Source organism: Excalfactoria chinensis, chromosome 2 (assembly GCF_039878825.1).
Source record: "Excalfactoria chinensis isolate bCotChi1 chromosome 2, bCotChi1.hap2, whole genome shotgun sequence".
Classification (NCBI taxonomy): domain Eukaryota; kingdom Metazoa; phylum Chordata; class Aves; order Galliformes; family Phasianidae; genus Excalfactoria; species Excalfactoria chinensis.
The window spans coordinates 120,202,206-120,218,576 of record NC_092826.1 but is presented as its reverse complement, the minus strand read 5'-3'; the positions used below and the strand labels follow the sequence as shown (position 1 = coordinate 120,218,576).

The 16,371-nt window shown below is 41.2% G+C and overlaps 1 protein-coding gene across 1 annotated transcript in view; it reads right to left on the bottom strand.

The window, feature by feature from the left end:
• Positions 1-16,371, bottom strand: part of CDK6 (cyclin dependent kinase 6) — a 132,864-nt gene that overhangs the window by 37,466 nt on the left and 79,027 nt on the right. The window contains exon 5 of the mRNA XM_072328405.1: positions 3,439-3,548. Within this exon, the coding sequence (XP_072184506.1) occupies positions 3,439-3,548 (110 nt within the window). The remainder of the gene's footprint in view (positions 1-3,438; positions 3,549-16,371) is intronic.

Below are 16,371 nucleotides of genomic sequence, written 5' to 3'. Positions count from 1 at the left end.
CCAGCGATCCTTGCTTTCTCCTATAGATTGTTTCACCCAGATTCAGATTTCAGTCTTCTTCCCTCCTCCTCTCACACTCACTCACCTAAGTACTACCCAATCCAAGCCCTTTCCTCACCTAAACCACTGGCCATGGCTTCCACTTTGGAGCTGCCCTCAGTCCTTGAGCCAGCTGAGTTTCATGCGTCCAGACAGAAGTGAGGGCCTACTCCCAAGCTTGCCTTACTCCTTAATGAATTGCCCATTGATTAGGAGGTACAAGATCCTTTCCTACTGGCAAGGAAAATGCTCAGTATTGGTGAGAAACTTTTTTTATAATTAACCATTGTTAAGTTTTTTTTAACCTAAATATATTACCTGGTCACGCTTTGCAGAAACAAGATTAATGCAAATAGCTCAATATTCTCTGAGCTGAGACCAGATGTGCAGATTGCCAGTCTGTCTTCCCACTATGCGAAAGGATACCCTATACCATTAGGCCCATCAAACTTTCCTGCTTTATCTATGAAAGATTCTGTGATACTGAAGCAAGCAAAAGCATACTGCACGATTTTCTTTGTTGGTCATTATTATCAATGGACCACAGCTTTTAAATCAAAAAAAGGAGCTACTGTGACAAATAAATTGACATTTTTGTCAGTGAAGGACAGGCCACCCAAATATGGCTACAAATGATGGAAATCTACTTGACTAGACATGAGATTCAAAAACCTGAAACTACCCTATAAGGAAATGTGAAAGAAATGCTTTATTTGGGGCTGCTCTCATCAGCAGCTGGGCTTCAGGACAGTCTTTATTCATTCATATATGCTCAATCTTCATGCCCACAAACCCCGATGGGCTGACATGATACTAGGTACACAATGAAGTGCAGAAGCCTACAAGTCTGCACTGTAATGTAAATGTGTAGGTTTTATGTATAGCTATGAGGTTATACAAACCTCAGATTCCAGGACTTTAGTCCTCATCTGAGAACCATTTGGTTAGCTGTATCAGCCAAGATGAGGGGTATGTTGTTAGACATATATTTACTTGTGCATATGAACTCCAGTATCTGCTTTTATGTGTCTTGTATCTGTTTGCTTTTTTTTTATATCAGAATTCTGATATATTTTGTGATGCTTTATTTATTACGGTGTTTTATTTCCAAAAAAGTTCAACTCTGTGATAGGAAGAGACCCAGAAGAGTCTCAGTATATTTCTTAAAAAACCTTTAAAATCTTTCAAATAAGAATGACAGTTGAGTAGGGAAAGAAGGAAACAAGAACCCAGTAAGAAAATAAAAAGTTGTCTTAATGTCAAACCAACACGTACTTCTTAGCCTTAGCTACACCGTCATACCTTTATCCTATGAGCACCAGTACAAATGCAGATGGGTGATTACCCAAAGGAACTGCCATTTTCCAGAAATAGCTGTTCCATTTATTTCATATTTTGGAAACAATCCATGAAGTTTGCAAAATTTCACAGTTTATTGCTACCAAGGTCACAGTAACACGGGCTTTCTTTTGCAATCCATGAAGAAAATCAGAAAGACAATATATATCATACAGGGAGTATTGCAACATTAAGCCATGGAGATAGCACTCGGTGCTGGTCATTACAGCTTTATGGCAATGAGGTTTTGGGTCAGTATTCCAAATCATGCTTGTATACTGAAGTATGTGAAAGTCATATTGTTTCCAGTGAAACAACATAGTACATACAGACTTGGCAGATGCCTAACTTCTACAGTTTTTGACAGTCTCCCAAATTTAGGACTGGAAATGTCAGACTGACCCTGCATTTGGCAGGAATCATAGAAGTTCTGGTTTTATCAAACTGTGCTTGAAGTAAGATCACGTTTCCATTATAAAAAAAGGATCTCTGATTTTGTAATATTAATGTAATATTTGCATTTGTAAACCAACAGAAAATTTAACAGTCCTTAATTAAATTTACTGTGTCGTACACTGGGATTTGGAGTCAGTGAGGCTTAGGGAGTCATACATCACAAAAATGATATTCAATTGCTGATGCTTGCACATGGCAATGTTTTTCATCTGCCAGAATACCACAAATTTAATGAGAAAAAAATGAGAGCTTCGAGAAAGTAATAAAGTTCTGTGTTCATTTGTTTGTCCTGTATCACTTCTATCACCAGCGCTAAAAACAGAGTTGTTGACTCTTCTGCTTTTATCAGAAAAAAATATCAATGGCTTAATGCCATCATGAACCTGGCAGTGAATGAGATAAGACTGATTTTTTTGAAGTTTGCAATGGAGGGCTTAATTGACCCTCCTAAAATCCACATTCTTTTTTTCTCTCATCTTCTGACTTCATTTCTGAGTCAGACACAGAGAGGGTGGAGTGTACTAATTCTACCCAGGCCATTTGACCAGGCAAGAAGCCCAAGAAAAATGATTTTTCCATACACTAACATTAATAAATAGTGGGATCCCAAAGTTCTTTTGCAAGACTCCAACTTGTATTTTGAACTTCACACTATAAATTCATCTCAATTTGCTGCTTTTAAGTAGCTGTTTCTCAAGGCCCTTGTAGTACGGCTTTGTCTTTTAAATTGGATTGATTTTGTTTTCTATACTTCTCACTGTGACCATTTTCTTTCATGTTTTCTTTACGTATATCCTTTGATTTCACAGTATAGGTGTATCAAAATTATGCATACAGTTTCTCTATGGAGATCATGCAGACTTTTTACAATAGCTCAATGGATACGCATGTTTTAGGGTTAATATTGAGACAGGTCTATCTTGCTAATGTTCTTGAGTTGTTCCTCTCCACACCCTACATACTCTCAATCTCAGTGTCCTTCCACAGGGACATCTCTTGCATTCACAAATCAACTCAATCTAGCTACAGTAGTTCTGATTGTTACTTTAATTGAATCAGCCAATCTTTAATCTTATTTCCTTTTCAACCTGCATTTAACTGTCTCTATTCCCCTGTGCTGTGGCAGAATAGCTTATTCTTCACATTCTTACCTGTTTCCAGAAATCATCTTTACAACGACTTTCAAGATCTCATATATGCCAAGTGAGGACCATGAGCAAACAACTGACGGTCTAATGCACAAACACCAGAGCGAGAAGACTCTGGTGAATGCTGGGCCCTTTCTAGAATGCAGCTTTACTCAAAATGATCAACAGTCCCCCTAGCTCACACTTATCTGCATTTGGATTCAGGTGTAACGGAAATACAATGCTTGTATACACTTCACCAAGAGCTCAAGGTGACTCCTGCCAAAAGACTCCAAAATGGTGAAAAGTATGACTTTGCAATGGATGCTTCTGTTCTGTGCTGTACATGAAGCATCCCATCAGTCCTACCAGTCCTTTCCAACACTAACATGGCCCAAGGTTTTGTGCCAGAAATTACTACACATCTTTTAAATTAAAAACAAAAAAAAAGAAGAAGAAATAAAGTAGAATTTCTTACTTTCGACGGAACATTTCTGCAAATATGCAACCAACACTCCAAAGATCAACTGGTGTTGCATAGCTGGACTGAAGCAAAACTTCAGGAGCTCTATACCACAAAGTAACAACCTGTAAAACAAAAAAGAAGATAAGTTACAGCAACCTTAGCTGTACAACTACAGCCTCAGAAATGTTACTCTGCACAGATCCAATTTAGCTTCAACCAAACCGCAAAGCCTCACAGATTCAAGCAATCTTATTTGATCAGTGCACAGAAAAGCGTCTTTCATGGAGAATCTACAAATGGGTAAGCTGCAATAACAATGAATCAGGTGGTACCGCTTCTCCAGAACAGAGCAGTTCAATGGTACAACAAAAAGGTAATATCACAGTTAAGCATTGGTGTGATGCTACAATATCCCAGTACACTGTCAGAACAGCTCTTTGAACCTTACGCAACGTACAGACCCCAAATATTTTCCAGTGGATGTTCAGATTCTTTGTAGAGCAAACATTAGACTGTTGATCAAGGGCTGCTTTTCTTAAACACTTTATTAGACTTCCTGGGTGTCATCACCCGTGTGCCAAACTGGAAGCCAGGAAGTTAAAGAATCCTATGAGTTTACCTACGAGATGAATCAGAACCTGTAGCCCACGTTTATCCTAAGCTCTTCCTAGTTCAGCTAGTACTTTTTGGCAAAAGGAATGGCGTTAATGGAGCTGGACTGACCAGCTTGGGTAAATGTGTCCTACCTGTCTCAAAAGTTCTTTCTTCACGTTGAACTGAAGACATTTATTATTTTAGCTTATGGATACACATTAAGTTAAAACCTCCCCAAAGCTGCCCACTACAAAAGGCATTCAGTGCCATCCACTGTGGTGTCCTTGGACACCAGGATCCTGATGTTGCCTTTGTTTTCACCCAAGCAGCACAGCACTGGGATCCTTGGCAGGTTCCCGACCTTCAACTCTGTGACTGTCTCTGTCCATGTGCCATGGGTTACAGCAGCACTAACTTCTCCCATAATTTATTCCTGAACGTCATAGTCTTTTTTTCAGTTAACCCGTGACACCAGGGACATATGCCATGTAAAGTGCCCGCTTTCAGGTAGCTGGTCACATAGCAATGTGTTGTGGAGACACAGCTGGAATTTCACTGGCCTGGCTCCACTGATGGAGTTTGATGAGTCCTGCACATTGGACCCACAACAAAGATGAGACAGTTTATGTTTACTCCTTTACTTCTCACAAACCAACCAAATACAGATGAGGTGAGCTGTATCTTCAGTATATTTACAGAAGAACACAAAGAGCTTCCTTAGAGTCTTGAGTGAGCTAAAATATAATCTCAGAGCCACAGGAGTATCCTTATAATATAGCAGGATTGTCAGCTAAATGGCAATATGTTCTCAGTGTGTGCTGTAATTTAAATTTCTGTCAATATTAACTAAATGGGCAGGAAGGGCATCAAAAATTAGTCGTTTCTTTCTCCAGCTAACACAAAGGTGAGTGTTGGGAAATGCAGTGTTCAGGGGAAGCGTGACAAAGCAAAAAAAATAAAAATGAAAGAAAAAAAGACTTGAAAAGAATAAAGTGAATAGATAACAAAAATTGCGTTAACTGGTATGAATTTCAAAACCAAAAAGAAATGTATCACAAGAGTTCTTTTTTTTTTCCCAATGATAACCATATAATTGTCTTCTAAGCATAAATAACAATGGAAGCAATCAGTTGAATTTGCTGGTCAAAGCCAGCAGAAACAAAAGCAAATACAGCATTTATTACGATCATTACATGCCCCGACAGCCTTTGGAACTACTGAAAGGCTACTGAAGGGAGGTTCACGGATATTTGCACAAGTGGTCATATTTGCTAACAGTCCTCTTACACGCTTTGATCTCTATTCATAAAATTTGTCTTTGAAACTGTTCAATAACACGGTGCAAAGTACCGCACCGGCAATCTCCATTCCAGCTACCTGTCCTCATTAACAGATTCCTCTATGGAAGCCGAGCGCTGTTTAGCTCCATTTCTCTTGCTCCTGATTGGGTAGCGTACCAATGGTGTTTTTCCAAAATATTTCCCTGTCTGTGAAAAAAGGTCAGGTTGCTCCAGACATTCACACCATGCACAAAGACATACACGTAGCACGAGGTCAGGGAACTCTTAGTGGAGCTGCCCCATTCAAATCAGTGACAATTCCTCCTACAATACGTGCAGTTTTGGTGATGCAGAATCTCTCTCTCGAGCTCTGCTCTGTACTTTCACTTTCTCAGGAAACTTGTGGAAAATCTTTCTGAAGAAACACCGGTTTGTGAAATTGGATATAACAAGTTCAACTCGTTCTAATGTGCCAGGCGGAAATACCACCACGACCCACCATTCCTGGTTTGAGACCCTCATGGCTCTTCTCGTACAAAGCAAGAAGATGCTTTATTTCCTCCAGTGCCATGTCACGGACTGTGGGGACGTATGCATGACAGCTCGGTGAGCCCTCCTGACAACATACGCCCCACATGAAGTGCCATGTCCTGGGAAATGCAGCACAGGGACGACTTTGCTCTTGAGATGCACCTCGCAGCTCTGTATGCCCTGCACTGCTCAGGGAGCACTGCTGCTTCCAGAAGGCCGCAGGCACACAGCACACTGGCTGCCTCTCCCACGTGGCCACCTGCTGGCACAGCTCCCCAGAGTGCACCCTGCAGCCCTCGGCACATGTGTTTGCAGGGCAGCGGGAGTTTGTTTCTGAGTAATCTGGAAACTTATACCTTATGAAAGCGATTTCCAAAGCCATGCAGTTCAATTCCAGCAACTGCCTGATGGCTTTGTAGTCAGAGAGGAAGTAATCTGTGAAGAGCTGTTCTGATCTGCTCTGTCATTATGGCATTATAAAAGTGATCAAGTAACACTTACGGTTCATAATATGCAAGTCTGCATTTCAAAACCTGAACATGAAAAAGCTCAACGTTTACTAAATGTCAGTTCGCACATAAGTAATGCTTCATATGGCTTCTGCGCTGCTCAGAGCCTTCTGCAAAGCATGGGGTGTGCAGATGATGCAGTGCTTCTGACAGAGTTTCACACTCCCTTTTGCTTACCATAGAAACCAAGAAAATATTTGTGGACATTCCATTAACATTTGCAGATAAGTAGAAACGAAAATTATTCTGAACACAGGATATGGTGGCTGAACAACTAGATCATCGCTTCCTCTTTAGTATGGTTCTGACTTAGAATGAAAAAATGCTTTGCTTAGGTAAGCTACATCACCGGTGAGATGTGTTCTCCATGCAGGGCACTGAGCACTTCAGTGCTGCTTCCTGATACAGCCCCCTTTGTAGGACCAAAATCTCAAACTTCGGTACTGTTACGCTTTGCTTAAATTCTGCTGGCCCTGAAAATCTGCCACTTGTAATGTGGCAGCTGGTGACTGCTCTGCAGGAAAAGGCATTTCTGCTCGTATGCTGACAGATCCTAATGCAGTGCAAGGCTCCTGCCTACCTCTGATGTTGCAGGCCTCAGTGAGCATGCTGCATCTCAGTCCTCTCAGCTAATGAACTTCCTTCTGTTGCCTCCTCCCTTCTCCTCACCCGCCTGGCCTCTTTATCCCCACTCTTGCTCCAGCCAGGTTTCTTTCAGCTGTCCTGACCCCCAGCTCCTCTCCCAGCTCTGCATTTCTGCCACGTGCCAGTGGTTCCCTGATGTCACCAAACATGCTTAATCCCGTGCTGCACATGTGCAAACAGCCAAGTGGACATGGCTTGCTTCCTGAGCACCCCAAACTCCTCAGAATGTCATACCTGGTTCCCTCTTCTTCCAGCTGCCTCCAAACGCTCCCGAGCCAAATTAGCTCCTTTTCCCCTTTAACCTGCCTTTAAATCTAGCTTTCCTGCTTGCGCTACCAGTACGCAGGATACCACGACTTTTATATTTTCTACAGATTAGTCTATGTACAAGAAAACTGGGAATAATTTGCACACTGGGACCTAAAAGAGCAACTGTATTCCATTTCCAGTGTACATTTTGTGATTCTACAATCCAGATGGGATGATAGCAGCTAAAGAACAGTGTCAGTAGCTGGTGCTGCTTCTTATAATTTAAATATCAATCGATTTAGGCAACATGCCAGAACGAAAATAAATGAAATCTATATCTAAAGGGCAGAAGAAAGGTAAGAACATCTGCAAAATTGTATCAGTGCTGTGTTGGACTTGCTGACGATGGCAATGCGCTCATGAGGAATAAGGGGAAAGCTGCATTTACTGTCTGAAGAAGGATAATTTTTCTCTGAAACAAAGCTGTCTGCCTTGTTATACCTGACAGCCATTGCTATCTGAGACCACCTAGCCCCAGGAGGTTCACTCCTGCACTTCATGATACCTATTTTAGATGTAAAATCAAATTATGGTACATATCTGCTCAGTAGCACTGCAAACACAAGATGTAGGCATTGTGTCTGTCTCAGTTAATTTCCATTCACTTTACAGGGCAGATTTTCACTTCTGGATATCTGCTTAATTTAAAGGGATCTGTGCAATGCACAGCCCTTTCCAAATATAGTTGCAGTCTGAATAGCATACAGTTCAAAAAGGACAAACAGAGGTTTAGGGATGGGGTTGAGTAACAGAGACACAAAAGACTACATTTCGGTTTGCCACAGACTTTAAGTACAGACCAATGCCCAGTTGCACAGCTACAGGAACAAAGCAGGGATCAGACTGTAACACAGTGGCTATGTCTGTGCTGGGAAATTAAATGGGACAGGAAACGTTCCTTTGGCACAGAGACCAACAGGCACAGAGTGGCCTATGTCCATGTTACTAAATTCTCAAGCCTCCAAAAAAAGGTGACCGCATGCAAACTGCTTATTGGGAATGGTCTTTGGTCCATGCTTAACTGTGCCTAGGAACTGTCTGGGGAAGGCTAGTTGGCATAACTCAAAACTGTGCCAGGAACCATTCTAATAATTTAACAGTATAGACAATTGAGCTCCAGTACCCACGAATGCTTCCTGGCACTCTTCAATCCACCAGCCAGTGAGTCACACTGTGGCCCCACGTCTTCCTTTCACTTCAGAGAGAAGGCATTTTGCTATGCTTCTCTCATCCCCACAGAACCAGGGGCTCCAACAGGGCGGCGGGTGTGGAACCGGGGCCCACTCCTCATCCCACCCCATTCTGCTCTCAAGGGGTAATGGCAAGCCTTGCAGGAATGCTGATTTCCCCTCCCTTCTCCTTTACTGAGCAGTAGGAAACCAGGCTGGAGGCAGCCAGACCTGTGATTAAATGACGTGATTCGAAATGTTGCGAAAGTTTGTGCACAGAAACCAATGAAATAAATTGGACGACATGAAAAGAGAGAATTGTTTCTTCTGCTTTTGTATCCTATGTCCATAACTTTTACCTCAGAGATGTAAAAGTTTATTCAGATATTTTCTGCTTTATCCAGTACTTAAGATGTCCTGTCTTTGGTATAGAGTTGTCATAAAGAGACACCAGAATGAGTGAGCACCCAAAGAAGGATCCATCTCGCACAACATTACATACCTACATCTGAGCCACTCCAACACTCCGTGTGCAGTCAGAGGACAGAAACTGGCATTCCCAGAGTGCAACTCATCCTATTTTACATTAAGAGTGTAGTACAGGTGAAATGAACGTATGCTGCAACTGCTTACGATCTGTGAGGATGATCTACCTGACAGACCCACAAGTAGACGTCTTCATTTCAGACATTATTTCAAGCTGGATGTGACTAATTCCGCTTTAATTACTTCTGAAGGAACTTTAAAGAGGCCTGTAAAACCTCTTAAAATATTAGCTCTCATAGACATCATGCCACAAAAGTGATTAATGGAAAGCTCAGATTCATACAAAGTAATCTTTAATCCAAATAAAATTCTTCCTAATCTTTTGCTTTTGTGATTGCGGTTTCTTCTGTACTGGTTTTGTTGAAGATATTTGCTATTAGACACTGGCTACTTTCACTGTTTAAAGCACTTCACCCTCACAAAAGATTATTTCTAAATTGTTTGAAAATTCCTGAACGTGGTTCTTTAGCTCAGTTATTTTGTACAGTTTCCACTATTGGGGTTTTCAGATGATCTTTGGGGGATCTTTATGACTCTTTTTCATCTATTTTTGTCTTTTTGTTGTTGCTGAGTAAAATGAGGGTAGTTAGGATACAAGGTACAGCACACAGAATCTAGTTCTGTAGTGTTCCTTCATAGTGGCCAACATCACATAAAACCTCTCTACTGCTTCAAACTGCTCTTAAGGGTTTAAAGTGGAATCTTTAAAATTTCACAATGGAGCTACTACTGCACGCCTTCTCATTCAGGGCTGGGGCTCTAAAATGACTTGCGCAATTTTCTTCAGACTTTGTAGCAAATTTCTCCTCAGCTGTGAGTAAGCCTGACGCACTCACCAAAGACTAGTGAAGAGAACTGAAATACAGATGCCTGCAAGTGCTTGCACATTGACTGAAGCCTGGCTTCAATCTCTGCTGCAGAGAGATTCTCCCTAATGCAGCTCCCTCCTGCTTGCTAGAAATGCCATGCTCCATCTCCACAGAGCCTGAAAAGAAGAAATGCAATTTCTTAAGTGAATATGTTTAAAAGTTCTGTGCTGGCTTGGTAGTGTAGCATTACTTAATATTATATTAAAAAATACCACATTTCAGCAGATATGGCCTGGAATAGCAACTGAGAACCAGCATGGGGCAGGGCTGCAGTGGCAATTCAGAATGGGTGACACTAGGCAAGGATCCCTGAAGGGGCCCTGCGTGCTGTGTAGGTACATGCAGCCAGGCTGTGGGCATGCTCTGGTCCTCCACACACCAACAAGAACTGCCTGCACAGCTCCTAATGTGGGGCTGCTCCCACCTCTGCACCAACTTTCACAGCAATCTGCAGCATGGGGAGAGAGCCTTTCCAAAACCCACTTGTTCATAAAGTGCAATAATGCCAAGACAGCTGACAGTAACATTGGTTTTTCAGCCTTAGAATCATGACTTCAACATATCTTTCATCCCTACGGAGCATGCCTGGGGACTAGCTGGTGACTGCCTTACTGTATTTTCCCATCACTGTCCTTAAAACATTCACTGGGCATTCTGGGATTACAAAGAAAGCTTGGGACTCTCTCTCTGAAGACCTATTATCAGTGTTATCTGTAATGGATACAGGCAATAATCATTATATTGTACAATGTGCTTTAATTCCCAGGGACAGCATCAGTCTGAATAATGGTTCTTCCACTACTATGTAGCTGTTTGCAGTTCATGACAGATGTAGGTATGGCTGGTGAGAACGTTTCTTAGAGAAAGATGGTTATATTTTGTCTTTTGCAGAAACATTAACGTAGTTTCCCTCTTACAGTAAAAGCGAACCAAACTATCCTGGTGGATTTTAGAAAGCACTTCATTCATTGACCAGAAGTTTAATACATATATATAGACAACATCCTTGTGACTGCCATGAGTCTCATGAAATGCACGTGGCAGCACCAATGTTATCCTTTTACTTACATTTGTCTTGGCTTCAGAGGCACGCTTAATTAGCTGCTTCCTGAAGAGTGTAAAGATAGTCCTTCCTATTTCATTAGTTAAACCATCAAGACAAAACTACCTATTTATAGTAGAGACACAACCTGATCACTCATAGCGCCCACTATCAAGCTGTTATTTCAGAACGTGAGCTCTTCTTTTTGATGTTAAAAAAAATGTGACTTGAAGAAAGGAAGATTCTGCATCAACTGTAGGGTAAAAAATAAAGAAACCATTCATTTCTTTGATGGTTTATACACACAAAACTGATCAAAATTCTGTTTTTTTATTTCTAGGAAGAACCACATAACCGAGTGTGGTGGTGGTGCTGGAGAATATTTCTAGGTACATCCGTTGTCAGCCTGAGCGATGTTATGTGTATGTATATATGTGTGTGTGTGTGTGTGTTTGCACTTCATACATTCAAATACAAATACTAGCGGAAGACACTTCACCTACATTCAGTGGCTTTTACCTCAAGAGTTTCTGTGCTGCTGTGTGCAAAAGCTACTAGAAAGGAAAAGTGGTTCTTCATATGAGGTAATATTTTCATGCACTTGGTAGAACTCAGAACTTATCTCAAAACTAATACAAGGAAATATATTTCCATTAAGCTGAATATTTCACAGAATTCTGTACTGATACTATACCGAGAACCTTTCTTAGAGACTACTTCAAACTTCACTTGAAAAGCATTTTATCTCTCTATGAAGGAGAAAAAATAACAGCAGCATCACAGTACCAGATTCAGGGTCCATGGAGGAGTTCTCTGTTAAAATCAAAACCACGATGCCCTAACCTCTGAGCTGCAGAGAAGCCTTCTGTGGAATGTGGGACAGCCCCATTTTTTACAGAAGTGGTCAGCTTTGCATGCAATGAGGTTTGTCCTGATATTGCAGTGTATTTATACAGAGATCTGGCTGCAGCAATCTGTCTCATTTCCACTCACATCAGTCACCGCTGATTTTAGCTAGCTGACAAAATGGTCCTAATTTCTAGTATCATACTTCCAGCCTTGTTCCAGTTGCTTTGCTCCACCACAAAACCAACCTTCCTAGTACCCTCCATATTCCCACTGAGATGGCTGGCATCCAGCTCTTCTCTGGTCTCCCACCTCACTTATCCCCAGTCCTGGGATTATGAGAATATGCAGCTCTAATCTGCACTAAGGACCAAACCATGGTCCCAAAGATAAGGGGATGCTGAAGATCTCCAGAAGCTGCCCATGTGACTGCCTAATCTCTTCCTGAGTTCATCGTCGCTAAACTATAATACTAAAGCCTTGGCTTTATAATGAAGACCAGCTTTTCCCTGCTGCTAGAAAATTAGAGTCTGGTTAACAGAAAAATGCCTCTCTACTTCCTGGGTTCTGTGTCAGGCTCTGATTCTCAATGGAAAAAATAAAGCAAAACAAACCATGGATGCCTCTGCAGGCTTCTCTCCTATGGAGCTTGGGTACATTTCTTTTTCAAACCATCTTTAACAAAAAGAGATGATGCACACAGAAAACGAGTCTCAAAGAATTAAATGCTGCGAGTTATCTAGGTGAGAGGTTTTATTGTGGTCTCTGCAGCTGCTTCCAAAAAGTGGAATTAAAAATCTTTTAATGAAATAAGAACATCAAAAATGGCTTGAACAAATGTGTCACTCTGAAAAAGAAGGAAAGAATCCATACCATTTACAGGCATATGTAACCACTGGGTGATAGTATAACAAAGAATTATAGTAAGAACTGGGATTGTTATATATTGTTATTAAGAAAAGTTCTCCAGTTTGGGACTCTTTAAGAGGGCAAGCTTGCTGCAAGGAACTTCCACAAACACAGTTTTCATTCAGTTGGGAGTAAAACTTATAAACCAACGTTGTGTTTTGATCTAATGGCAAGACTTGATCAGGAAAGTAAGCACACAAATAGTGATCAATGAATACAAGTAAGAAAGGCGTACCTTGTCTGCATATTGGCAGTGTTTGCAGAGGGCATCTGTGCATCACCAGGCTAGTTGCTGAGTAAGTGCTTACCTAGTGCATCAAGAACGTGTAACAGGGGCAAAATAAACTTAATTTCAATTAATCTGAAAATATTCCTCCAATGTCTTCTCCACTTGAAGTCTGATTTGGACAAGTGTAGACTTCAGCACATCTAAAATTAAGATATTTTTCTGGGAAATTTATAAAGCTGATTTCATATTACTTTTTCTATAATGAAACTACATTTTAGCTACAATTGTTAAAAATTCTGTCACTTTGGGCTCTGTTCATTACTATGTCCCATCAGCTCCTAGGAGACACATCCATTTACTATGGCATTAATTGCCGTAATTCTTCCCCATCAGTATGTCATGGTACGGTGGGATCTTAGAGCACATGATGAAGTCTTATGCAGCCACACATCCTTTCTTCTCCAAAGAAGACTGGTGCTGTGATGCCCCTGCTAAAAGTGTAAACTTGTGCTACTACTGACAAAGGCTCTAGCAGGGCTTAAGTAGGAGCCTGAAGGCAAAGTACCAATGATAGGATAAAATGGCTTGTGGAGCAACATCTGTCAATGACACTCAAATGAAGTAATAACTTACAGTTAAACCTCCTAGATTACAGCAATCCCCAAAGAGAACCCAGGATTGCAAACAAGGCATCTTCTCTGCAGCAAAAGCTCCTCTTGGGATACTTCTGTTCTCAATACTTTGCAAGGGTGCAAACTTCAATCATATGAGTGACCATGACAGCTGACAATGAAGACGGACCTTTCTACGTTTGCAGTATTAAGAATTTGGACAACTCTGAACACCGCAAATCTGTCCTACATCTGAAATTGAATGCAGTAGATTTTACTTAAATGCATGGCCTTACATTAAAGTAAGCAGAAGTGTAAACGATACGTTAGAGATGGAACTAAACAGGACTCCCTAAAATAATGTATGAGGAAATAAAAATCCTCATGAAATAGCTTTCTACAAATAAATGAGAAACGAGGTTTGGAAGAATAAAGCTTTCCAGAAAAAAAATGATTAACTTTCCATATACAGGTGTAACACACGGATAGGAATACATACTTATGTACATATACATGATCACAGCGAAGACAAGGACCTGCTGTAGGCCTATAATCTCATGGCAAAGCAGGAAGACTTTTCACAGAATGGTCAGAAAGGATAAGAGGAGTCTCCAGAGTATCTGAATCTCCTATTTAAATAGCTTTGTAGGCAGCAGACCCACCAAAATGCTGGGCACAGTCCACTGATTTTCCAAAGCTATAAGCTTTGTTGGCATCTTTACTCACTAAATTCCTCTTCTTCTAATCTGAATGTGTCTGTGAGTCTTGACTATAGCTGATCAAATATTTGGAAAAGCCTCTGTTGCAGGAGCAAGTAAGCTCTACTGTATGTGATGTATATTTAGGCAGACAGTACCCTAGATACCTGGATGTTCTCCACAGAAGTGCATATGGAGTCCCACCAAGGGAAGGCTGTGACTAAGAGTGGTGATAGAAGCAATACATGTCTGCATCTACATTAACATCTTTCACAGATGTTTTTATGTTAATCTCAAAGTGGAAACTCAGCCTGAAGGGGACTTACCAGGCACCTCCTCCATCCAAGCAAATAATCTGACCACTAGGCTAGGGTTTTTTTGGGTGACAATTCTTTCCTCGCCTTTGCTCAAGCCAAGTCACCATTCTGCCAGGAGTATATGAGTCATGGGGCAAGACTGTGTCTGAAAGTAGCTGAGCGCTTAAGGACAATCAGCTGGAGGGGGCGAGGAGGCGAGTTTCTGGATAACTACTCTCTGGAATGTGTATGCATTTTACATTAGACCATCACTGGATAAAAATAAAAGCAGGCATTAACCAGGCTGGAGTCTACCTTGGATCTAGACAGACTGTATTCTCTCTCTGACTCTAACAGATGAGATTCATAAAAGCTCTAGAGGATGGCACTCCATTTCATCCTGCGAAGGAAGGAGCAACATCTCCTCCCTGTTACTCGATACTCCACTCACTAACCAAAAATTATGATCCACAGTACAAAGAGAAGCTCAACTTTTTCAGAGAACTCTAAAGAAAAATTTCTTCCATTTGTAAATTCTAGAGGACTTTCTAAACCAAAATTAAGAACATTGCAGTTGCTCCAGTGTTTACAACCTGTAAGGCTTTATTTCCCGACTTTAACATTAAAGCCTGTATTATCGTTTTTCCTCAGGTGATTAATTATGCATAGATAGGTTGGGTAAAAAAAGATTGACTCAGTCTAGGTCACTAAAGACTCTACTCCCTAGTGGTATAAAAACATAAAATGTTCTACTTGTGAAGATGATGTTGTAGAACAGCCTTTTTTCAGATCATTCACCTCTCTCAAAATTGATACAAAGCATCTTATTTAAGCTAGAGAGATAACAACTTAAGAGAATACATAAAGAAATGTTCAAGGTAATGAGTGCCTTCATGTTACAAGTTCTGGTGTCTGAGGGCACTGCATCAGGCTAAAGGACAACGAGATAAGAACAATATTGCTAGTTGCTAACAAATGGCAGATAAAAGAGCTCTTCTGGATCCTGATGAAGTGACAGCATTCTACACATTCCAGTGAGTTGAGAAAGTTTTCCTGAGAACAGCAGCTACGTTACATGTGAAGTACCACTGAACACGCGTATCTCTATGTTTTCAAATTCCAGGGTGAGTAATGGCTCTTTCCCTCATCTCTTTAATTTGAACAGAAGCTCCTTCTCTCCTTCTGGACATGTGGGAATAACTTGCTGTGCTTCAGTTTCCATTAAGACGCATAAACGTATGTGCTGAAAGTAAAGAGAAGTTCTGTAGGACGCCATGGCCTTGAGCCAATGTTTACAATCCCCTGGGTGGGAAACGCCGGGTGAAAGGCTCTCCATGGCAGGCTGTAGGAGTCTTTGCTGTTGCCGACGGTGACCTTCTGCCTCTGTTTTCAGAGTAGCTGCCTTGTTAACCCCTTGTACACTGTCTGCAGAGAGGCCTTAGAGAGGAAACACTCTCACTGAGGGTCTAAACTTACTTCCAGGCACCCAACTGACAAGACTCTGATTTCAGTGCTGGATAAGGAAGCATGGACTGATACACATATGCTGCATTTGCTCTCCGTGCTGCTGCACTGAGAGGTATTTTTAGTAGTTTAGAACTGGGTTTAGCTGCACATTGCATGTTACAAAGTGAACATTTCCAGCTTCAGGCAATGGACATCCTTTACAGGCACGGGGATTGTGAAACATGAGCATGTTGAGACTCCAGGGAAGAAAGAAACCATCCAATTTACACAGAAATATTCTGGCTCTCCATATCCAATCAGATATTCGCTGGGATTCCTCAGGGAGGAATGACACTTGAAGACCAGCTGATCTGCATGTGAGAGCTCGGTATGGAATGTAGACCTGCTACTTTAAA